Consider the following 25,959-nt stretch of genomic DNA (forward strand, 5'->3'; position numbering starts at 1 on the left):
ATTTTAAAAGACACTTGAATGATAACAGGGAGCCTGCCATGAGAAAATTGGGGTTGGGTTGGGGAGAAAGCAACCCAGGCAGAGGAAACATGTACACTTTTAACTGTAAAAGCCAGCAATTCCAAGGAACAGAAGGGTGAGGCAGGGTTATGTTATTTGTCAGTGGAATGTAGAAGGGGATCAAGCAAGAGGTTCCAGTGTTGGACAGAGAGCAGCAGCAGCCTTCTTTGGAGGTTGTACCAGGTATAGGTGAAGGTGATGATTTGTTTTGGACATTTGTGGTTTAGTCCTGAGGTCAAGTAATATCGATTTACCTAGGAGATTGAGCTTGGTGGAGGAGTAGGATTGGAGATAGAGATCTAAGACTCTTCTGCCCAGAGGAATTCTTTGAGGCTGTAGGAAAGGCAGGGATGTCCAGGAGATTGGAACAAGGGGAGAAAGCCAAAGGTGCGGGCATGTGGATGGTTTATTTGGGGAACTAGAAGATGGCTTGAAGGAAAGAGATGGGGATAACCAGGAAAGCCCAGAGTTTGAGCATCTGAAGTCAGGAGAAACTATACACTCACATAGTCCTGAACCAGCCAGACACAAAAACACGCTGTTTTGTTTTGTGAATCTCAGTGAACGCAATTCAGCTGAGACAGTTATTTCGTTAGTCTGTAATCTCATGCATTTGATATTACGGTCTCTCACGGTATATTCAAAGTTAAATTGTGATGCAGGCTTCTCGTGTGGTTTTACATAAAGATGCAGCCTGGGAGGGATAAATTGGGAGATTGGGACTGACATATACCCACTACTATATATGGAATGGGTAACTAATAAGAACCTGCTGTATAGCTCAGGGAATTCTATTCTCAGTACTCTGTACTGGCCTGTATGGGAAAAGAATCTAAAAAGAAAACAAACAAACAAAAAAAAGACAAAAAAAAACTGCAGTCTTTTCTCGGTCAGAATGTCTTAAATGTGCTTTGCAATAAGCTAAAATATATCCTTCCAGAAGTAGAAGTCGAACAATTGCTTTAAAGTGATAATTGTCTATTAGAATATGAATTGTGAAGCGTTTTAAAGTAGCATTTCCAAATTGACCACCAGGTGGCATAAATAATTCTTTTATAAATTGTTCACTGCATCAGTACAAGTGAGTGATTATTACTGTTAAGAAATCATGGTAGGGACAAAACATATATATCTGTGATGACATTTGACTGCATTTGAAGATATGCTATTTTATTTAACTTTTTCTATATATATATAGGTTTCCCAGGTGACTCAGTGGTAAAGAATCCACCTGCCAATGCAGGAGAAGTGAATTTTATCCCTGAGTCGAGTCAAGAAGATCCCCTGGAGAAGGAAATGGCAACTCACTCTAGTATTCTTGCCTGGGAAATCTCATGGACAGAGGAGCCAGGTGGGCTTCAGTCCATGGGGTTGTATAGAGGCAGACACAACTTAGCAACAACAACAACATTATATATATATATATCAGAAACAGTAAGCCCTAACAGAAGCAGAAGAGATCAAGAGGTGTCAACCTTATCTTTGATAAAGGAGGCAAGAACATACAATGGAGAAAAGACAATCTCTTTCACAAGTGGTGCTGGGAAAACTGGTCAACCACTTGTAAAAGAATGAAACTAGAAAACTTTCTAACACCATACACAAAAATAAACTCAAAATGGGTTAAAGATCTAAACATAAGACCAGAAACTATAAAACTCTTAGAGGAGAGCATAGGCAAAACACTCTTCTACATATATCACAGCAGGATCCTCTATGACCCACCTCCCACAATACTGGAAATAAAAGTAAAAATAAACAAATGGGATCTAATTAAACTTAAAAGCTTCTGCACAACAAAGGAAACTATAAGCAAGGTGAAAAGACAGCCTTCAGAATGGGAGAAAATAATAGCAAATGAAGCAACTGACAAAGAACTAAACTCTAAAATATACAAACAACTCCTGCAGCTCAATTCCAGAAAAATAAATGACCCAATCAAAAAATGGGCCAAAGAACTAAATAGACATTTCTCCAAAGAAGACATACAGATGGCTAACAAACACATGAAAAGATGCTCAACATCACTCATTATCAGAGAAATGCAAATCAAAACCACAATGAGGTACCATTTCACGCCAGTCAGAATGGCTGTGATCCAAAAGTCTACAAGCAATAAATGCTGGAGAGGGTGTGGAAAAAAGGGAACCCTCTTACACTGTTGGTGGGAATGCAAACTAGTACAGCCACTATGGAGAACAGTGAGACGATTCCTTAAAAAACTGGGAATAGAACTGCCATATGACTCAGCAATCCCACTGCTGAGCATACACACTGAGGAAACCAGAATTGAAAGAGACACGTGTACCCCAATGTTCATCGCAGCACTGTTTATAATAGCCAGGACATGGAAGCAGCCTAGATGTCCATCAGCAGACGAATGGATAAGAAAGCTGTGGTACATATACACAATGGAGTATTACTCAGCCATTAAAAAGAATACATTTGAATCAGTTCTAATGAGGTGGATGAAACTGGAGCCTATTATACAGAGTGAAGTAAGCCAGAAAGAAAAACACCAATACAGTATACTAACGCATATATATGGAATTTAGAAAGATGGTAACAACAACCCTGTATGCGAGGCAGCAAAAGAGACACAGATGTATGGAACAGTCTTTTGGACTCTGTGGGAGAGGGAGGCGGGGGATGATTTGGGAGAATGGCATTAAACATGTATAATATCATATAAGAAACGGATCGCTAGTCCAGGTTCGATGCAGGATACAGGAAGCTTGGGGCTGGTGCACTGGGATGACCCAGAGGGATGGTATGGGGAGGGAGGTGGGAGGGGGGTTCAGGAGGGGGAACACGTGTACACCCATGGCGGATGCATGTTGATGTATGGCAAAACCAATACAATATTGTACAGTAAAATAAATAAATAAAATATATATATTATGTATTAACCTAAAAAATAAGAAGAAGTGTCAAGAATATACAGAAAACTATACAAAAAAGGTCTTAATGACTGGGGTAACCATTGTGATGTGGTCACTCACCTAGATCCAGGCATCCTGGAGTGTGAAGTCAAGTGTGCTTTAGGAAACATCACTACAAACAGAGCTAGTGGAGTTGATGGAATTCCAGCTGAGCTATTTCAAATCCTAAAAGATGATGCTGTTAAAGTGCTGTACTCAATATGTCAGCAAATTTGGAAAACTCAGCAGTGGCCATAGGAATGGAAAAGGTCACTTTTCATTCCAATCTCAAAGAAAGACAATGCCAAAAGTATTCCAGCTGCCATACGATTGCGGTCATTGCATATACTAGCAAGGATATGTTCAAAATCCTTCAAGCTAGGTTTCAGAAGTACCTGAACCAAGAACTTCCAGGTGTATTGATACAGTCTGGGTTAGAAAAAGCAGAAGAACAAGAGATCAAATTGCTGACATTTGTTGGATCATGGAGAAAGCAAGGAAGTTTCAGAAAAACATCTACTTCTGCTTCATTGAGTACACTAAAGCCTTTGACTGTGTGGATCCCAACAAACTGGAAAATTCTCACAGATGGGAGTACTAGACCACCTTACTCATCTCCTGAGAAATCTGTATGGAGGTCAAGAAGCAACAGTTAGAATCAGACATAGGACAACAGACTGGTTCAAAATTGGGAAAGGAGTATGTTAAGGATGTATATTGTCACCCTGCTTATTTAACTTCTATGCATTCATGCAAAATGCCAGGCTGGATGAAGCACAAGCTGGAATCAACATTGCTAGGAGACATATCAACACTCTCAGACATGCAGATGACACCACTCTAATGGCAGAAAGTGAAGTGGAACTAAAGAGCCTCTTATGTGCCTAAAAGAGATGAATGAAAAAGCTGGCTTGAAACTCAATATGAAAAAAAAAAAAACTAAGATCTTGGCATCCAGTCCCATCATGGCAAATATGGGAAACAGTGGAAGCAGTGACAAATTTTATTTTCTTGGGCTCCAAAATCACTGCAGACACTGACTGCAGCAATGAAATTAACATATGCTTGCTCCTTGGAAGGAAAGCTTTGACAAACCTAGACAGCATATTCAAAAGCAGAGACACCACTTTGTCGACAAAGGTCCATATAGTCAAAGCTATGGTTTTTGCAGTAGTCATGTATGGATGTGAGAGTTGGACCATAAAGGAGGCTGAGCACCAAAGAATTAATGCTTTCAAACTGTGGTGTTGGAGAAGACTCCTGAGAGTTCCTTGAACAGCAAGGAGATCAAACCAATGAATCCTAAAGACAATCAACTTTGGATATTCATTGGAAGAAGTGATGCTGAAGCTGAAGTTCCAATACTTGGACCACCTGATGAGAAGAGCCGACTCCTTGGAAAAGACCCTGATGCTGAGAAAAATTGAAGGCAAAAAAAGAAGGGGGCAGCAGAGAATGAGATGGTTATACAGCATCACTGACTCAATGGACATGAATTTGAGCAAACTCCTTGAGATAGTGAAGGACAGGGAAGCCTGGTGTGCTGCAGTCCATGGGATCACAAAGAGTTGGACATGACTGACTGAACAATAACAGTATTCAACAAATATTCAGACTCAGTATGTAGGAGGGCAGGCATCAGTGGACAGAAATACCTGAATTAGGAAACTCTGTGTCTACCCTCAAGAATCTCTGGCTTCTGTTACTGAGTCAGTAATAAATTCAGAACAGGTTGATGAGTGTGGTAATAGAAGCAAAGTGAAAGATGCCCAGACTGGGAGTGATTTCCTGGCCCTGGGGAGAGCAGTGAGGGCTTCCCAGAGGATTTTGGAGGAGGGTTTTCAGAATCCGTCCTTCTCTGGGTTATAGTAGAAGCACATACCAGGCAGCGGTGAGAACACCTTGTGCGAATTCATGGTTGTGTGAATTAGTTCGGTGTGTTCCAGTGAACTGTAAGTGGTTTAGTATCTGTTGTTGTTGTTTAGTCTCTTAAGCTGTGTCCGACTCTTTTGCGACCCCATGGCTGTAGCCCACTAGGCTCTTCTGTCCATGGGATTTCCCGGTTTAAATTTGCTTGCATGTAAATACAATGAGGATGAAAGTGAGGCTGGGAAAGTGGCCAGAGTGGTTTTGTGGGTCATGCTGAGGATCTGAGAGGACATTGTTATGTCAGGTAAGGGAAGCCCTGGGGCGGTGTTAAGGACGAGCGTCTTGTGATCAAGCTAGCATTTTAGAAGACTGACTTTCCTGATGGAGCCTAGAGGAGGGCAAAACTAACCAGAGGCAGGCGGGTCAATCAGGGCAGTATAGGGTATGAATCGGCACAGGGGCTGGTGCTGGTGGAAGGAACTGGAGAAAACTCAAGACACGGATTTGATGGTTCATTTCATGTGTCAACATGGCTGGGCCACTGGGTGCCTAGACATTTGGTCAAAACTTGGTTGTGATGCATTTGTTAGGGTGTTCGTAACCGAGACTAACGTCTGAGTCAGTAGGTGGAGTGAAGCGACGTGCTCTCCCTGGTGTGGACGGGACTGATCTGCTGTGCTCACCCCCTGAGAACAGAAAGGCCGAGTAAGAGAGAAGCCCTCCTGCCTGACTGGTTCTGAGCTGGGACGTCAGTGTGCCCCGGCCTTTAAACTCTCACTGAACTGGAACCTTGGCCCCTCCTGGGTCTGGAACCTGCTGAATGTCAGATGGGAATGCGCACGGTCAGCTCTCCTGATTCTGGGGCTTCATAGCTGGACTGGAACTACACTCTTGGGTCTCCTTGCTGACTTGAGGTCTTGGAAATGCTCAGCTTCCATACTTGCACAAGCCAGTTCCACGTAAGAAATGTATTTCTTTGTCGCTCTCTCTCTGTCCTGTTGGTCCTGTTTCCTTGAAGCGTCCTGACTACACACACGAGGAACATAGACCTGGCATAACATGGCCTTCCGGTGTGCGTGGGGGATGGAGCAGCGATGGGGTGAGGATGCTCCCTTTCCAGCGGCCTGGTGACTGGAGGGACAGTCCTGCTGTCGGCTGACATGGATAGCGTGTGGGGCACATATGCACTGTAGGTCGGTATGTGCACTGCGTGAAGATGACTTGTTCGTTTTTATACATATAAAGTTCATGGTGTTTGTAGGATGAACAGAAAGATGCATTTTAAGCCGCTGGTTCCATTGGCCTGATTTTATAAATGAAGTAGGAACTGTGGAAATGGATGAGGAAAGGCATGAAAAATTGAAGTGGAACGTGACTGTTTTGGGGGCAGCAGAAAATGTATTTCCTGTTTGGGGGTGGTCGTTTCTAGGGCCCGGCATGTGCAAGGAGGGCAGTGGCTATGGTTTGTTAAGTGTGCTTGTGATCCACTCTCAAATGGTGAGCGGAGTGAAAGTGGAAATTACCAACTGCAAGGAAGTGAAAGAGGCAAGGGCCCAGTAAAGTGGAATATCAAGTCTGTGGGCTCTAATGTACGGGAGAGACTACAGAATGTTTTCTAAAGCAAATGTGTAGTTTTAATTGCTATCTTATTTCATGTACTTTTGTATGTGATTTCACACTTTAGCATGATTTAGATTTCTTAATACCTATAACTTTTAATAATGATAATGTTTATTTGTATTTCATGTGTACTAGACTGTGATTGATCAGCTTATGTGTGTGTAGTTTATTATCTGTTTTAAATCTGATAACACACGTTAATTATATCATATCCAGTGACTTGGAGGGAGATTACAGTCCTCAGTCCCTTCAGCCTAATAAGAAATTAAGAAAAAAGCATCTCTAATTTCTGCTTTACCTTAATGACTCCTGGAAAAAGAATTACAGAAAGTTTCAGGAGCATGGCTTCATTTCCTTTCCTTTCCTTTGGATACAATGCTTTGTTAGCCGTGCTTTGAGATTTATGTTGAGAAAAGTCATATAAGCCAATGAGTGGAATCTGTGGTTACGGAAAATTCATTTAAAGAGGGGTATTTTCGGTTTTCATGTTCTGTGTTACCCAAAGAAGGATGGACATTTAAAAAACTTGTCTATGAATAGTCTTATTTATAACTGTTGCAAGACTGTAACCTGTTAATATTCATTATCACTGAAAATGTTTAATTCTCTGTAGGAAAGTTTTCCCCCCTTTTCTCTTTTCCGTTTTATAAGGATATATACAATAGTAACATTTGCCCACTATTATTTACTTTACTTATTAGGCAATGAGGGATATCCATCATGAAACTGTTGGTTTCCAATGCAAATACCGTTTGTGTTCTTAAAAGTTTCATTACTGAGGACAAATGGGAGAATATATTAATTGGTTATCAGAGGTAGTAAATATTATAAAAAGTGAATTATTGGCTCTTGTTAACAAGTACTCTGAGACATTATGTGTTATTTTTGGAAGAACCACACACTTTTTGTCTATCTGTTCTGTCTGATCTTTCTTATGTACATACATAATTGTTGTGGTTTGAGGTAAGATCATGGTGCGCTGTGAATACTGTAGGGTCAGAGGAGATCTGTCTCAGTGAGCAGCAGGTTGTCCCACTAAGCATTTCCCCTGATAAGGCGTCTTCTGGGCTTTCCAGGTGGCACAGTGGCAAAGAATCCTCCTGCCAGTGCAGGAGATGCAAGAGACGAGGGTTCAATCCCTGAGTCAGGAAGATCCCCTGGAGTAGGAAATGGCAACCCACTCTAGTATTTCTTGCCTGAAAATTCCGTATGCAGAGGAGCCTGGTGGGCTGCAGTCCATGGGGTCACAGAGCTGCACATGACTGAGCGACTGAGCACACGCAAGAAGGCACAGGGTGTCTTCTGCAGATGAGAACATTACTCTGTAGGGGGCCACAAATATGACCAGAGACAGAACTGCCATCTGGGAACTCATGAACAAGTGGGAAACATATAGAAGTTGGTGAATGCTGTCGTGGAAATGTCCAGAATCTGGTATGGAAACACACAGACCTCTGCCATGGTTGGCAGGCGTTGAGATGGAGGGCTTGGTTTCCCTTGTACTTCCTGTGGCTTTTCTCCAGCCTCTTCCTCAAGTTCAGCCTGTGCTTACATCCTTATTGGTAAATTTGGGATAGCCACGTAACCTTCCAGGGTTGCTCTGAACATCAGTTGAATTAGTTCCTGAAACCACTTTGTAAAGTGACATATGAATAAAAGATTCTCTTCTTCTCTTTGGTAGCATGAGGTTCAGACTGTGAGCCTCACTGTGTCCCACGTCAGCGTGATCCGCCCCTGGAGCCAGGCATCCCTGTAGGACACTGAGAGTCTGCTCCCTATATGGGGTCCACACAGGTGGGATTCTCCAGCATATGCCCTTGTCACTTTTCTGAAAGCACAGAAACACACCGGCAGAAACAGTGGTGTTCTGTTTTGTGTAATCCTGTCACAATGCTTTCGAATTATGCAAGGAGATCCAACCAGTCCATCCTAAAGGAAGCCAACCCTGAATATTCATTGAAAGGACTGATGCTGAAGCTCCAATACTTTGGCTACCTGATGCCAAGAACTGACTCATTAGAAAAGACCCTGGTACTGGGAATGATTGAGGGCAGGAGGAGAAGGGGATGACAGAGGATGAGATGGTTGGATGGCATCACTGACTCAATGGACATGAGTTTGAGCAAGCTCTGGGAGATGGTGCAGGACAGGGAAGCCTGGTGTGCTGCGGTCCATGGGGTCACAAAGAGTCGGACACTACTTAGTGACTGAACAACAACAATTCCTGTCATGAGAACCATGTGCATGGTTAGAACTGTGGCCCTCAGATTTGCATTTTTGAGCACCTGGAGATGAGATGGTGTGGTTGTGACTTGCCCAGAGGCTTACCAGTGAGGAGGGATGGGGAAGCAGAAACAAGAAAGCAGCTTTTGCCTCTCAAGTTACTTGTTGGGAGAATTCGTTTTATAACTCTTCCTGAAATCATCACCCATGAAGTTAGCTTACTTTGATGGAAAATTGAGTAGGTTAATGAAAAATTTAAACTTATGTTCACTTTCTTAGCAGAGAACTATTTTGAGTTCCCTGAAAGAAATATGTAATCTACCTGAAGAATTACCATAGTACCCTGTGCTCTACTTTTGTGAGGAGTAAGATGGATGTCTTGAGAGGTTATTTTATCCTTGCTTATAAGAAAACGAAAGTGTCTGTCAGCTTAAAATGACCATGCCATCTGCTGGTTGTAACGCAGAGATAGCAGCATGCAGTTAAACTGTTGCTGGCAGTCCACCATTCTGGGTACCAGCACATTTGTGAATTTGCCTCATCACCTCCCTAACTTGGAGTACAGATTTTGTAGTGATAATTCACAATCTCATCTTTGCACATTTGTGGGGGTCACAGTAGACACTTGTTAAATGAATGCCCTCTGAACTGAAGCACTCTCCTCTGGTTCAGCCCCATCAGCTTCAAATTTTACTGAAGGACGAAGGAGCAGTGATTTAGATTTCAGGTATGTGGTGGGGCAGGGAGAGAATGCTGCTTACCGTTTGTTCTTCTGCCCCGTTTAACTAGTGTTCACCTGTTTCCAACTAAAAAAAAAAATGATTGTTGGGTGAGGTCTCCTTTAATTTCCTATGTGTCAGGGCTATTTTTTATACCCCTGTGCATTCTCATCCTACTTCCTTCAGCCTCGGGCTAAAAAAGTCTTTCTTCATCAGTAAACATTGCCCTTCCGTGGGTCCTTGACTCCATCTCTCACCTGCTCGCTGGCTACGCCCCCACCTGCCAGTTTTATTTTCTGTCCTAGCTGTAGCTTTTGCTTATTGGGTTTGTTTTTTTTTTTCATCTTAATCTATAATTGCTCGAGTTTCTTTTTTCCCAGTGTGTCCTGCCATGTTCACCGGTAGCTGCTCCCCTGTCAAGCTCTCCCGCCCAGGTCCTCATGAGCCTTGGCCACCCTTCCCTGTGTTTGTGACTTTCCCATTCACTCTGCCGTTCACTTCACCACCCCAGCTGACCGAAAACTGCTCAGGACGTGATCGCGGGCAAGTTTTTAACTGGTAATTCTGACAGATGTTTTATTAGTACTTTATTTTATCAGACTTCTCGCCTGCATGTAATTCCTCCTTGAAACTCTTCACTTGGCTTTCATGACACTGTAGTTTTTCTTCCTGTACCTCTTAAATTGTCCCTTCTCTGTCTCCCTGATGGCCGTTCTCTCCACTCAGCCCTCAGATTGACATTCCTCAGGGTCCCTCTTGGAGCTTTGTAACCATGCCTTCCAATACCACCCCCGTCGCACACTGCTGACTCCTAAAGTGTCTTTGCAGTCTAGACCTTTTCCACATCCTTTGGCTTCTGTGGCTAATTTCTAGGTGAATATCTCAGCCTAGATTTCCTCTGGTTGCTTCCAAGTTCTCAGTGTTTCTCCTAAGCCCCTTTCCTGTCTGTATTTGGACTATTCAGTTGGTAGCACCATCGTCTACCCAGGCGCCTAAGTCAGAAGCACAGGATGCGTGTATTCCTAGTCCACTCCGACCTCTGCATCCGGTCCATCAGCTGGCTTCCATTGGTGCTTCTTTCCCTGCTCAGTCCCTTCCTTTCTAGTTTTCCACTGCAACTTCTTGGTTCATTTCATTCATCACCTGACATCACAGAGGCCACTCTGAACTGATCTTCAGTGTCTGATTGAGTCCTTCAATGTGCTCTTCACAGAACCCATAGAACATCTGTGATATGAAAAGATGATCATTTTGCTTCCCTGAGTCACACCGTTTGTTGTCCCGTTCCTGCTTCCGCTGCTGACATCAGTGTTACTGAAAATGGTTTTATAGATACATGAGTGTGCTGAAGGATGTTCAGTGATTTCAGTATTGTGGGTATGTTTATGTTGTTGGTCACTCCCTCAGTTGTATCTGACTCTTTGCCACTGCATGGACTGTAGCAAGCCAGACTCATTCATGTCCATTGAGTTGGTGATGCTATCTAACCATCTCATCCTCGGCTGCCCCCTTCACCTTTTGCCTTCAGGTTTTCCCAGCATCAGGGTCTTTTCCAATGAGTCAGTTCTCATCAGGTGGCCAAAGTATTGGAGCTTCAGCTTCAGCATCAGTCCTTCCTGTGCATATTCAGGACTGATTTCCCTTAGGATTGACTGCTTTGATCTCCTTGCAGTCCAAGGGACTTTCAAGAGCCTTCTTCAGCACCACAGTTTAAATGTTGTCAAGTCTTCAGTCCTCATCCTTCTTTATGCTCTTAATTCTTCACACTCGTACATGACTAATGCAAAAACCATACCTTTGACTGTACGGACCTTTGTTGGCAAACTGATGTCTCTGCTTCTTAATACGCTGTCCAGATTTGTCACAGCTTTCCTTCCAAGGAGCAAGTGTCTTCTAATTTCATGGCTGCAGTCACCACTTTTACTGATAATCATTTCACAAACAACAACCTTTTTGTGTTTATAATGACATCTCTGCCAAAGAGTTACATAAAGTTACTAAGTTAAGCTTTGAACTGCAGTATATCTCAGCTGATTATGGTGGTTATATATATATATATAGTTTCAAAGATCTGTGACATACACACATACATACACATACATATATATATATTCATACACATTCACATATATGCGTTAATATATATAAACACATATAGATACATATACTTGGATAATTATAAACAAATATACATGCATATGTATAAGTTGTTTATTTTTTTCTATATTAGGTTTCAGTTCAACTCAGTTCAGTCGCTTAGTCGTGCCCGACTCTTTGAGACCCCATGACTCACAGCACGCCAGGCCTCCCTGTCCGTCACCAACTCCTGGAGTTTACTCAAACTCATGTACATTGAGTCGGTGATGCCATCCAGCCATCTCATCATCTATCGTCCCCTTCTCCTCCTGCCCCCAATCCCTCCCAGCATCAGGGTCTTTTCCAGTGAGTCAGCTCTTCGCATGAGGTGGCCAAAGTATTGGAGCTTCAGCATCAATCCTTCCAAAGAATGCCCAGGACTGATCTCCTTTAGGATGGACTGGTTGGATCTCCTTGCAGTCCAAGGGACTCTCAAGAGTCTTCTCCAACACTACAGTTCAAAAGCATCAATTTTTCGACGCTCAGCTTTCTTCACAGTCCAACTCTCGCATCCATACATGACTATTGGAAAAACCATAGCCTTGAGTAGACGGACCTTTGTTGGCAAAGTAGTGTCTCTGCTTTTCAATATGCTATCTAGGTTGGTCACAACTTTCCTTCCAAGGAGTAAGCGTCTTTTAATTTCATGGCTGCAGTCACCATCTGCAGTGATTTTGGAGCCCAAAAAACTAAAGTCTATGTGTGCATATGTACATAATTTCTCCAAATTGCACTCACTCTACACATTAATACACATTAATACAATTTTAAATACAATTATATAGAATGTATGAATTATGAAGTTCTTACTATCTCTTTTAAGATTTTTTTGTGGTTTGGGCTCTATGTATATGTCTGATTTAATCTCTTGCCTTATATTTTCTGTAAAAGGAACATGAAACTACTGGTGGGTTCTTATAAGTACAGTGATTTGCTTTGCCTTTTTAAGTCTGTGCATTTCACTGACCTTTCACTGACCCTTTGGTCAGTGAAATTCTCTGCTCTTCCCCCTGTTCCTCGAACTTTTAACTTGGAACTCCTGCTTATGTCTTATAAATTAGTTCTGTTACCTCTTCCAGGAGGCACTGACCTAACCTGGGTGGGATGTGCAGTGGTCTTCCTATTTTCGTAGATTCACGTGTTATTTTGCAGGTACCTGTTGGAATCTGTACTAGATGGTGACTTCCGTCCGGTTTTGTGGGCTCTCTTCTGTGTCTTTCAGGCATGGCCTTGATGAAAGATAGTGACCTGACAATATGCGGGGTTAATCACCCGTGCTTTCTCCCAGATATACAACTTTTCTATAGTCAATCCAAGCAATTTCATTCACATTTCTCCTCCATGTAATTTTTACACTACTGCTTCTCAGATGTCTAAGAATGTATTTCATGCTTCATTTAGTGTTCTGAGTTAGAAAAGGCAGTCTCTAGTTTGAAGAAATGTTAGCCACAAAAAGATAACACTTATGTTCTCTTCCGTTTCAGGAGATCCATCTTCCCAGTTGCAGGCTCAGGAACCTAAAAGTTCTGAAAATACACCAACTCTGCTGGAAGATTCTGGGTGTTATTTATCAAGTGAGCAGCAGACGCCCTCAGAGACGCCCCAGTGCTTTGGGGAGAGCCAGATCCCCACCCCCTTCTCATCGCTGCCCATTGGGAGTAGACCTTGTGCTCCCCCAGAAGAGCCTCTGACTTCTCACATGCAGTTCTTGCAACATCTGCTTGGACTGAAGAACTTGACTGAGTCAGAGTATATGAAAACAGACTTAAGCCACTTTGAAAATGCCTCTTCCACAATATCGGATTCTGTTTTTCAGTTGCTGGATGGCTTGATTGCTTTTTACCGAGCACCCAAACTTCCTTGTTCAAGCTTTTGGATAGAAGCTATTGATACATTAGCTAGACTGATTGGTCATTGTAACTTATCTGATCATATTCTTAGAAAGTGTTCCACAAAGTTGGAAGAGTTTGAGAAGACCCTGCTTCAGGTTATTTTAAGGAACAACCATATCAATCGGGTAAGTAGTTCATTTCTTTTATGTATGAAATACCATGTCAGTGATTTGGGTGAGCACACCAAGTGGGTAGTGCCTGTTGTGGTCACTTGGCCTCATGACCCAGAGTCTCCAGTTGGACATTGCTTTGTAGCCATCTGCAGCTCTGACTTTACCTCAACATCCAGCTTTAGCTTCTGATGTAATGGCTTTTTTCTCTGTGTAGGTGCCTGTGCTTTAAGCTTGTGCTTCTCCACTTTGTTTTTGTCATTCTGTTGCCCAGTTGTGTCTGACGCTTCGTGACCCCATGGACTGCAGCACACCAGGCTTTGCAGTCCATCACCAACTCCTGGAGCTTGCTCAAACTCATGTCCATCGAGTCAGTGATACCATCCAGCCATCTTATCCTCTGTCGTCCCCTTCTTTTCCCACCTTCTATCTTTCCCAACATCAGGGTCTTTTCCAGTGAGTCAGTTCTGCACGTCAGGTGGCCAAAGAATTGGAGTTTCAGCTTCAACATCAGTCCTTCCAAAGAATACCCAGGACTGATCTCCTTTAGGATGGACTGGTTGGATCTCCTTGCAGCCCAAGGGACTCTCAAGAGTCTTCTCCAACACCACAGTTCAGAAACATCAATTCTTTGGCACTCAGCTTTCTTTATAGTCCAACTCTCACATCCATACATGACTGTATGTCTCTGCTTTTTAGTACACTGTCTAGGTTGGTCATAGCTTTCCTTCTGTGGAGCAGGTGTCTTTTAATTTCATGGCTGCAGTCACCATCTTCAGTGATTTTGGAGCCCCCCAAAATAAAGTCAGCCACTGTTTCCCCATCTATTTGCCATGAAGTGATAGGACCGGATGGTATGATCTTTGTTTTCTGAATGTTGAGTTTAAGCCAACTTTTTCACTCTCCTCTTTGACTTTCATTAAGAGCCTCTTTAGTTCTTCTACAGTTTCTGCCATAAGGGTGGTGTCATCTGCATATCTGAGGTTATTGATAATTCTCCTGACAGTCTTTATTCCAGCTTGTGCTTCCTCCAGCCCAGCGTTTCTCATGATGTATTCTGTATATAAGTTAAATAAGCAGGGTGACAGTATACAGCCTTGACATACTCCTTTTCCTATTTGAAACCAGTCTCTTGTTCTATGTCCAGTTATAACTGTTGCTTCTGGACCTGCATACATATTTCTCAGGAGGCAGGTCATGTGGTCTGGTATTCCCATCTCTTTAAGAATTTTCCATAGTTTGTTGTGATCCACACAGTCAAAGACTTTGGTGTCATCAATAAAGCAGAGTAGATGTTTTTCTGGAACTCTCTTGCTTTTGCGATAATCCAGTGGATGTTGGCAATTTGATCTCTGATTCCTCTGCTTTTCTAAATCCAGCTTGACCATCTGGAAGTTCATGGTTCATGTACTGTTGAAGCCTGGCTTGTAGAATTTTGAGCATTAGTTTACTAGTGTGTGTGTGATGAGTGCAATTGTGCAGTAGTTTGAGCATTCTTTGCCATTGCCTTTCTTTGGGATTGAAATGAAAACTGACCTTTTCCAGTCCTGTGGCCACAGCTGAGTTTTCCAAATTTTCTGGCATATTGAGTGCGGCACTTTAACAGCATCATCTTTTAGGATTTGAAATAGCTCAACTGGAATTCCATCACCTCCACCAGCTTTGTTCATAGTGATGCTTCCTAGTAATAGTATGGCTTTATTATATATATATATATATATATATATATATATATATATTTGCTTCCCTTGTTTATTTTAAATGGGTTTCAAAGGTTGACTCAGGGATTCTTTTATTGCAAGTAACATTTCAGGTAACCTGAAATTGTTTTGTTGCTTGGCTCTTGAGACATAATAGAGAGCTTCTTTTTTGCATAACTTTGCTATCTTCCTCAATATCTGGTCCTTTGTTTGTAAATGCCTTCACATTTTAATCCTTTATAGTTGACTACTAAAAATATCAAAGAGGAGACCAAGAGGTCCATCTGACTTATTTTTGATATTTAACTGGGTAAAAGGCTCACAGGGTTGTTGGACCTTGTTTTTGTTGGCAGCTCTCTGTCCCATGTTTGTTCCCTTGTCACCATCTAATGCTCAGGGTTTTTGTACAACATAGCACTTTACCTGAATTTTCCAAACCCTGACATAGTTGAACTCATAATCCAGTTTGTTGCACATCCATCTGTTCTTTTCCTCTCTATTAAGGTGTTAATTTGATTAATATTATAGAAAACTTTACAATTTAGCTTTTGACATTTTGAAAGGTACTGCATTGGAAGGACTGGTGCTAAAGCTGAAACTCCAATACTTTGGCCACCTCATGTGAAGAGTTGACTCATTGGAAAAGACTGATGCTGGGAGGGATTGGGCGCAGGAGGTGAAGGGGACAATAGAGGATGAGATGGCTGGATGGCATCACCGACTCGTTGGACATGAGTTTGAGTGAACTCCTGGAGATGGTGATGGACAGGGAGGCCTGGTGTGCTGCAATTCATGGGGTCGCAAAGAGCTGGACACGACTGAGCGACTGAACTGAACTGAACTGAACTGTTCTGTCTGGGAAGTGGAAATTTCTTTTTCTACCTCATATGGTCAGTCAGAAACTAAGTATCAGATTATTCATGGTATATATCTGTGATGAATAATTTGTTTCTTAGTTATGGATAAATACCTCAGATACTTAATATTCCTTAATTTGTTTTTTGTATCTTTTTGCTTTGTTCTTTTAATACTACTTTAAACAGGTTTTATGTGACTTGGACTCTTCCAGATACTGGCATTCATATTCCTTATCAGTTACCAGATGATGCAAATATTTTTTCAGCCTAGTTTTTCTCTTAAGGATCGGCCCACACAGGAGTAGTTTTGGGAACTGTATGTATAGAGGAAGCTTATCATGGTATAGTTTGGTCTCTGTGTTTTTATACCATTTATCATGACACACGTCCTTGAAGAATGGGTGAATGCATGGTTTTGTTGTTTAGCCAATATGTCATTGTTATCTTAGTCTTGTGTCTGTCCAGGGAGTTAACTTGGGTTGCACTGTCCTCTACTTGTAAATGCCTCTACTTTACTTGGAAAGGTAATTGTTGCCATTTAGAGAAAGTAGGATCATAAAATTGCTCACTGCATTCACAATTAGGATGATGGTTCATAAATAAGTTTTAATGACATTATCTCTGAGGATTTTTTTTTTCTCCCCAGCAAAAGCACTTTAGATTAAGTCATTCAAACTTTTGTAATTGTTGCTACCATCATCATCATTATTACCATTGTCATCTTCTTCCAGATATGTTCATAAGGCTTCTTTAGTAGAAAAATTGACTAACAATTACTCTTTATAAATGCTTTTATATATTTTTTTAGGTTTCTTTGACTAATAAACAGAATCTCAAAAAAGAATGTATTCTGAAATGAAATACAGGATGGCTCCTTTCATTGTAATTTTTATGATACTATTCTTGATTTATTAAAACAAAATACCATAGTTCAGAGAAAGAAGATACTTTGGAAAAAACCTGTTTCCATAGTTTGGAAGTGCTTAATTAATTATATTTCTTAAAAATCATGATTTGTAATATTGATTTTATTAAACCTATTTTTGTGTGATGTATAAGAGAGGGTGTGGTATGAATACTTTAATATTCTGACTAAAGAATTCATGTATTTATAATTCATGTAGAGCCAGGTTATAAATAAAATATTCAGCAACATGTTTTCAGTACATTCAGTGGTAAAATTTTTCTGACCACAACTTAGTGTTTCTTGAATGATATCAGTAAGAACTTGGCTTTGAAACTTAGTTTTTTCTTTAATAATATTAGTAAGAACTTATTATGTTTCAGAATTTTGAGGCATCATGGTGAATATTAGTTATATCAGGATTGTGTGTGTGTGTGTGTGTGTATATATATATATATATGTGCACAATATATATACATATATATGTTCAAGAAAGAGGAGACTGGAATGAGATATCTTGGAGATTGTTTGGAATAATTCCCTGATAGTAGCTTGGTTAAAATTTATTAATAAATGTAAGGTAAGATATTTGATTCATGACTTTTTTTAGATTTGGATAAATCTGATTTATTTTTGTGCTTTTTTTAATGTAACTTTGCATTAGGTTTATTTAATAGCATTTTTCTATGGAATTATTGTCGTAGTTTCATATCTGTCCTGTATTTTTAGGATAACCAGTCGTGGGACTTGCAGGTATAATCTACACTGCCATTTGACAGGGATCAAAGATATCCGGCGTGAAACCAGGTCACCTACAGAGGTCTGCACTGCTCTTGCTCTCGGGGTCCTGGGAAGCAGTCTTGACTTAACTTGGGTTGAGCTGTCCTCTACTTACAGGCTCCAGTATGGCTCTTTCCTCATTCGCTTGTGTGCTTGCTTGGGGTCAGGAACATTTCCCTTTGAGTTATTTATTCCCTTTGTTTGACAGCCTGACCTTTCCTATATTTCTAGACATCAAAAGGTGTTAATTTCTGTGATTAGAAATGGCATAAACTAATCCTAGTGTTGTACACTCTTTCTTCAGAGGCCAGGATATCATCATGGAAGTTTAACACTACAATGCTTACAATTGTATTTAGATTTTTCAATAGTGTCTTTGTCTTAAATTCTCATTTAGGAAAGTGAATGATGGTATGAATTTAAATACCAAAACCTATAGTTATCATTTAGCTTTTTAGATATTGAGCATATGTTGCTGAATCTTAGAGACTTAATAATGAGTTGCTTAGAAAACACATTCCTTATTTTTTTAAACCATAAAACAACTCTTGGACATATTCTTTATGAAACTGAAAAATAAAACATTGACTATAAGTAGACATCAAATTAGAGTCTTTTGTGTGTGTGGTAAGCAGAATAATGGTCCTCCAGAGATGTCTGCCTCCTAAACCATGGAGTTTATGAATATGTTATATTGATGTCATATATCTTATATGACAGTGAGGGTGGGGCTGGGGGATTAAGGTTGCTATCAGCTGACCTTAGTGTGAGATTAACCTGGATTACCCATGTGGGCCCAGTAGTCACAAGAGTCCTTGTTAGTCACTAACAAGGTAGGAGGGAGGCAGGAGAGGCAGCATCTAAATCCATAGAATTTTGAAAATGCTTTGCTGTTTGCTGTGGAGATAAAAAAGTTGGTTTCAAACTCAACATTCAAAAAACTAAGATCATGGCATCCAGTCCTATCACTTCATAACAAATAGATGGGGAAACAATGGAAATGGTTACAGACTTTATTTTCTGGGGCTCCAAAATCACTGCAGATGGTGACTGCAGTCATGAAATTAAAAGACACTCCTTGGAAGAAAAACTGTGATCAACCTAGACAGCATACTAAAAAGCAGAGACATTACTTTGCCAACAAAGGTCCATCTAGTCAAGGCTATGGTTTTTCTAGTAGTCATGTACGGATGTGAGAGTTGGACTATAAAGAAAGCTGAGCGCCAAAGAATTGATGCTTTTGAACTGTGGTGTTGGAGAAGACTCTTGAGAGTCCCTTGGACCACAAGGGGATCCAACCAGTCCATCCTAAGAGAAATCAGTCCTGAACATTCATTGGAAGGACTGATGCTGAAGCTGCAACTCCAATACTTTGGACACCTGATGCAAAGAACTGATTCATTAGAAAAGACCCTGGTGCTCGAAAAAGATTGAAGGCAGGAAGAGAAGGGGACAGCAGAGGATGAGACGGTTGGATGGCATCACCGACTCGATAGACATAAGTTTGAGTCTAGGTGTTGGTGATGGACAGAAAAGCCTGGCGTGCTGCATTCCATGGGGTGACAGAGACTTGGACACGACTGAGCGACTGAATTGAAGTGACCTGTGGAGATGAAAGAGGGGACCATGGGCCAAGAAATGCAGGCTGGAAAAAGGAAGTGTGGACTGACCACCACAAGGAGTGCAAGCCTGCTGGCCTCTTCACTTTGGCCCAGTGAGATCCCTTCAGACTTTTGACCCCCAGAACTGTAATGGAATAAATTTGTGTTTTTTAAGCCACTAAGTTTATGGCAGATTCATACAACAGAAACAGAAAAAAATACACACTGTGTTTACCATTTTTATAGTATTTTCACATCCATTCAGTTCAGTTCAGTTGCTCAGTCGTGTCAGATTCTTTGCGACCCCATGGACCACAGTACACCAGGCTTCCCTGTCCATTGCCAACTCCTGGAGTTTACTCAAACTCATGTCCATCGAGCCGGTGATTCCATCCAGCCATCTTATCCTCTGTTGTCCCCTTCTCCTCCCGCCTTCACTCTTTCCCAGCATCAGGCTGTCTTCGAGTGAGTGAGTTTTTCGCATCAGGTGGCCAAAGTATTACCTCATAATATATTCATACGGTAACTCTGTGAGATAGTCATGGTTGCCGTTCTTATTTCCATTTGATAGACCGGAAGAATGAGGCTCAGAGAGTTTTGCCCGAGGCCACACAGCTAGTCCGGGAGCCATGAACACTGGCCCTCGTGACAGGCTTGTGCGTGGCCGTGCCCTCTCCATGCTCAGTCCTTAGAACCCTCACGTCAGGAAGCTGACCAAATTCCAGGGTGTCTGCCGCTTCACCTGCAGTCTTCTGCCCCCGGCTGGTGGGGTTCTGATGCTCGTCCCTTCCCGTCAGAGTCCGGATTCCTCTGAGCCCCCTCCTCTGATCGCCCCCATCCCCGCCTCACCACTGTCAGGAACCTTAACAAGGGCTGGAATCCCCTGCACCTGTAGGAAGCCCGCCCAGCCTCCTTGGCCTCTCCCGTCTCCAGTCCACCCTGAACCCTCTTCCCTGGGTCGGACAGAGCTGTGTGCGGTTGTACAAGGCCTTGCTGCTCTGTCCCTGACCCAGTGCTGCAGGGCCTGCTGAGCCTTCTGCTCTCTTGCTGTTCCCCCTGGCCTTCCAGATGGAGCATGGGTTCACAGAGAAGCCTTTCCTCGTTCCCTGCCTCTGTCTCCCTTTCCTCTTGTTGATGAAGTCTCCCCATGAGTTCACTGCCTGCACACTCTGCAGGAGCTCCTGAGTGTGTTCGTCCTCCCGCAGAATCCTGTCTCCGGGCCTCAGGGCAGCCTGTCCTCTCTCCTTGTCCCTGTTGCTCTGTGTGCCGTCTGCTGGCAAGTTGGGGGGTCTGGTTATAGTTGGGGTGGGTGGAGAGTTTAGGCTTCTCACTGGCCTTTGCTCCCCTGGTGGGCCAAGCCACAGTTTTTTCCTCCAGTATTGGCAGCTTTAGGGAGATTATCTTTTAAAGCTTTCCATCTTGCTAGGATGCCCCTTTTCCATCCTTTGGCTGGGGGAGCAGTCTTTTATTGTTGTTGTTGATTTTGTCTGTGCCCATTGGCATTTCCAGGTTGTTGGCTTTTTTTCCAGCTCCAAATCTGGGATAAACAAGACAAAAAGGAAACCGGATCTATTGTTTGTTTTTGAAGGCACTTCCATACCGTTGTCCATAGTGGCTGTACCAATTTACATTCCCACCAATAGTGTAAGAGAGTTCCCTTTTATCTATACCCTCTCAGTCCCACTATCGGGCATATATTCAGAGAAAACCATAATTTAAAAAGATACATGTACCCCAGTGTTCCTAGCAGCACTACTTACAATAGCCGAGACATGAAAGCCACCAAAATGACCATTGGCAGACAAATGAATAAAGAAGGTGTGGAATATATATACAGTGGAATATTATTCGGCCATAAAAAATAATGAAATCATGCCATTTGCAGCAATGTGGATGAACCTAGAGATGATCATACTAAAGCAGAGAAAGACATATCATATGTTATCATTTATATTTAGAACCCAGAACAGTGGTACAAGTGAGATTATTTATGAAAGAAATGGAATCACAGATGTAGAAAACAAACTTAAGGTTATCATGGGGGAAATGGTGGAGGGGAGGAATAAACTGGGAGATTAGAACTGACATACACACAATATATATGTACAATATATAAAATGACCAGCAGGTGCCTACTCTATAGCGCAGGAAACTGTATACTCAATAGTTTGTAATAACCTGCAAGGGAAAAGAATCTGTAAAAGAATATGTTATATATATATATATAACATATTATATATATATAACATATTATATATATATATATATATATATGTTTTATATATATATATAACTGAATTACTTTGCTATGCGCCTGAAACTAACACAACATTGTAAATCAATTACACTTCAATTAAAAAAAAAAAAAAACCTAAGGAATAACCAAAAAAAAAAAAAGAAATGAGAGAACTCACCACCTAGTCCTTCCTTTGGGCCTAAGGTTCACAGCCTGTCTGCCTGTAAGTCTTCTTGGGTGTGTTTTAAATACAATGCCCAGGGTTTTTAGCTGTACTTAGTGAGAGGATGAGGGATACACAAGTCCGCTTCCCAGAAGTGGAAACCCGTGCCTGTGTTTTTAAAATGCACACCATCGCGTGATATAAGGACCAGGAGCTAGTCCTGCTGCCGTCACCCAGCCCTCCAGCCCCCTGAGACACCACAGCCAGATCTGTACTCCTGTTTGGCCACCACTTAGACCTGTGCTTTTACATAAAAGGCTTGTGCTGCTGTTTCTCAGGTTATTTTCTTTTTTTATCTATTCACTTTGTATCATAGAAGACAAAAATTTATGTCTTATGGCTGCCCTCTTCCAGTCATAGTTTTATCATAAGTTGTGGTTAAACTAATATTACATATTACATATGCATATTATATAAATATGTAAATTTTTAGCACTGGACATCCTTTTTCATTTCCTTTGTGTACAACTTTTTATTTTTTCTTAGGATTTTTTTTTCCATTTGCTTACCTATAATTGATGCCTCTTTCAGATACGTTGACAAGGTTGTAAACATCCTCTCAATATGGCCAAACAAATTAAGTCATTTATCAGTTCCACCTTTTATTTACTTATTTTTAAGGCCCTCCGTCTTCCTCTTCTAATCTGGGCTGAGCTTTCTGTGTCTCTGCCCAGCTTACTCCACAGGGGCTTCTTTTAATCACCACCCTGGGAATTCTCTTTGCTGCTTTCTTATGCTGTATCTCAGAGTCTCTAGGTCTCATATATTCCTTTTCTTAATTTATAACTTCATTTAGGTGATGCACATTCTTTGAGCTCACTTAGAACGGATACCTGGGATGTAAACTTTAAAAGTATTTGTTTACTTAAAATATTTTTATCCCAACTTTAAATTTTATTGGTGGATTAGGATAGATTTTTCTGGTTGGAAAAAATCATTTTTTTCCATAGAATGTGAAACACCTTTATACTTACTTCTGAATTCTAGTGTTGCTGTTGAGATTTCCAGTGTAATTCAATTGTGATTCCTTGCCTGTGGCCTTTCTCCTATGCTCACACACCCAGAGAAGCACTTAGGATCCTTTTTGTTCTTATTATTTTGTAGCCACAGGCTTCCCATTTGGATCAGTAAAGAATCTGATCCAAGAATTTGGATCGGTAAAGATTCTGTGTGCCAAGCAGGAGACACGGGTTTGATCCCTGGGCCCGGAAGATCCCCGAGGAAGAAAATGGCAACCCATCCCAGTATTCTTGCCTGGGAAATTCCACGGACAGAGAAGTCTGGCAGGCTCCAGTCCATGGGGTTGCAAAGAGTCAGACATAGGGAAACAACAACCCCAACCACTGGCTGGTGTAGCTCAGTGTGGGTCTTTTGAAATTCTTTTTCTTGAGTCCTTGGTGGGTCTTTGAATCAGGGATTTCGTTTTTCAGTTATGAAAAAGTTTTTGAACAGTTTTTCTCACATATTTTTGTCTTTTTTCTCCTCTGTATCCTTTTTTTATTGGAACAGTTCTTGGTCTAATCCTCTAGATTTCTTTTTTACTTGGATTGTTCATTCATTTTATTTTTGTTTTTCCTAGGAGATTTCTTTCCTCAGCTTTTCTTTTAGCCAATCAATTGAAGTTATATTTCTACTCAAAAATTATTAGTTTCTATGACTGTTCTCTTAATTGTTCCTTCTTATAGCTCCCAGTTCTTATTTTATATATGATAATATGTAAAATATTTATATTTTCCTTGTGTCCTGCTTTGCCTCTATTTTCTTCTGGTCTTGGTTTCCCCATCTGCATTGATCACTGTTTTTCCTAGTTGAGACTTTCCAGCACCTTGAAGCATAATAACCTGGAAAGATGGGCAGATTTAGGGGGCCACCTGACAGATAACTTGGGGGAAGTGTGCATGCTGCTTGCAGGAGCACTGAGGCAGGGGGCAGCTTGGAGAGCCCTGGAGCTGCTTCAGCTTGCAGGGTTTGGTTGGGAAGGAGTGGAGCTTAGCGAGACATAATATGTAATATGATGGAGAAGGTCAAGCAATGATGGTTCTTGCGTGTTTTGTTAAATACTTGAGGTTCTTCTATAAGCCTGAGGTCTCGAGGTGTACAGTTTAAAATGCATGCACAATTTTGTCTGTAGGAGCATGTATTCTTGTTCCTAGGAAGGCACCCATCATTTTCATGTTACCCCATTTCATGTTACCCCATTTTAGTGTGATCCCCAAAGTAAAGGTCACCTGGGAAGCCATTGAGATTGATTTGCACAGCCCACACAAATAAATACGCTTTCCTCCACATTCTACCCCTTTTCAAAACATGGCTCAAATCTCACTTCACTCATAAATTCTTTATCAATTTGATCCTGAAATGGGCTCCTCTTTGGAACTCCTATAGCAGTTATTGTCTGTGTAATTCACTGTTCAATTTGCCGTATGCTGTCTCATTTTAGCTTATCTAGTGTGGCTCAGTTTTTTAAAATATTTTATTAGACCTGTCAGATATTTGTATTGCAGGCACGAGTAGCTGAAGTTAGCATCCCCCAGATTTTGTTTACTAACCCTGACCTTCAAGAGGTAATATGTCGGGTTCCACATCTATGAAAGGAAGACAGTAAATGTGGTTTCCTCATAGGAGTGTTGGTAATTTTCAGTGAATAGATGCACATGAAGTGCTTATTAGCATGATACCTGGTACCATGTAGTCTCCTGAGGAAGGGGCCCTATTCCTAATGCAATGCTGAGCTCATCTTAAGAGCAGAAGGAATTATCTTTTTGAATTGAAGAAGACAATGAAAACAAATTACAGGTTAAACTTTATATACCCCCATGCATACAAGTACCATCTTCTGTCTTTTGATCAAAATTTTTTGTGTTTAAAGCCTAGTCATGTGGATGGCCCTAGAGTCTGTCATCCAGAGTGAAAGTCAGAAAGAGAAAGACAAATATCATATATGAATGCATAGATATGGAATCGAGGAAAAGGGCCCAGGTGAACTTATTTGCAGGGCAGGAATAGAGGCACAGGCATGGAGAACGGGCTTGTGGCCATAGTGGGGGAAGGAGAGGGTGAGCTGAACTGGGAGAGTAGCACTGACATACATACACTTCCGGGTGTAAAGCGGATCCAGTGGCCCGCTGCTGCATAGCAGGGGAGCTCAGCTCAGCGCTCTGTGATGACCTAGATGGGTGGGCTGTGGGGAGTAGGATGCTCAAGAGGGAGGGGATGTATGTATACATACAGGTGATTCCCTTTGTTGTACAGCAGAAACTAACACAACATTGTAAAGCAATTCTACTTCAACAATAAAAACATAAATGAATAAAGTAAAACCTTTCTGAGCATTAGCTCTGTCTAACTGATGTTGAAGCACCTCCACGAAGCAGGCAGAGGGGCATCATCTCGTGGTGTCACTAAAATCACTTTCAACAACCACAGCCTCCCCCTAGCTGATAAGCTTACTAGCAGGTTTCATGGATTTTTCTATTTTAATTGTAGAAAATCTGTGTTAATTAGTAATAACTATTCAACGGTCATGCTTTCACTTACTCTCTGCACCCATCCCCTCCTGCTGAGCTGTGTTATGTCCCCGCTGTGGAGTGTGGTAGCTGTTGATTCCCCCTAGACTGTCATTTTTGCCTAGATCCCCGATGCCATGGCCTTCAGTCATTTATAGACAAATCTGAAGACATGTCTTATGAAATCAGATGTCTTTTTTCACCAGTATGTGTTTCCTAGTTGTGTCTTAAAGCTCAGTCATGCCACAATCATATCACTTGGTAAAACATATTAATTTTTTAATCCATTGTGTTCAGGTAGCAGTATTTGTTTTACCTTTGCCTGCTGACTTAGGGCATCCCTGTAGTAATGACACAGACTTTTACTCCTGCACTGACTTTCCAGAAAGCTTTGCCTTCCGTTTTTGTTACAGGTCTTCATCAGTTTCTTGAAGTTCGCTACGTGGATTTTTAATAGTACCCGCAATCTGCTTTGTTTTAGGATACTCCTGGGAAACAGAAGTTGTGTCTGAGGCTAAGGCTCCATGCCTCATTGCATCCTTGTGCAGGGTTGTGTTAAAAAAAAAAAAAAATCTGGGCTAATATTCCTGTAGTTGTACTTA

At 41.5% G+C, this 25,959-nt stretch overlaps 1 protein-coding gene across 3 annotated transcripts in view; it reads left to right on the forward strand.

Annotated features, from left to right (window-relative positions):
- The window catches only part of MEI4 (meiotic double-stranded break formation protein 4), a 258,866-nt gene that overhangs the window by 75,420 nt on the left and 157,487 nt on the right, over positions 1 to 25,959 (forward strand). For all 3 annotated transcript variants that reach the window (XM_024996921.2, XM_059890067.1, XM_015472775.3), the window contains exon 3: positions 13,033 to 13,565. In XM_024996921.2, the coding sequence (XP_024852689.1) occupies positions 13,033 to 13,565 (533 nt within the window). The remainder of the gene's footprint in view (positions 1 to 13,032; positions 13,566 to 25,959) is intronic.

The sequence above is a fragment of the Bos taurus genome, chromosome 9 (assembly GCF_002263795.3).
Source record: "Bos taurus isolate L1 Dominette 01449 registration number 42190680 breed Hereford chromosome 9, ARS-UCD2.0, whole genome shotgun sequence".
Lineage (NCBI taxonomy): Eukaryota > Metazoa > Chordata > Mammalia > Artiodactyla > Bovidae > Bos > Bos taurus.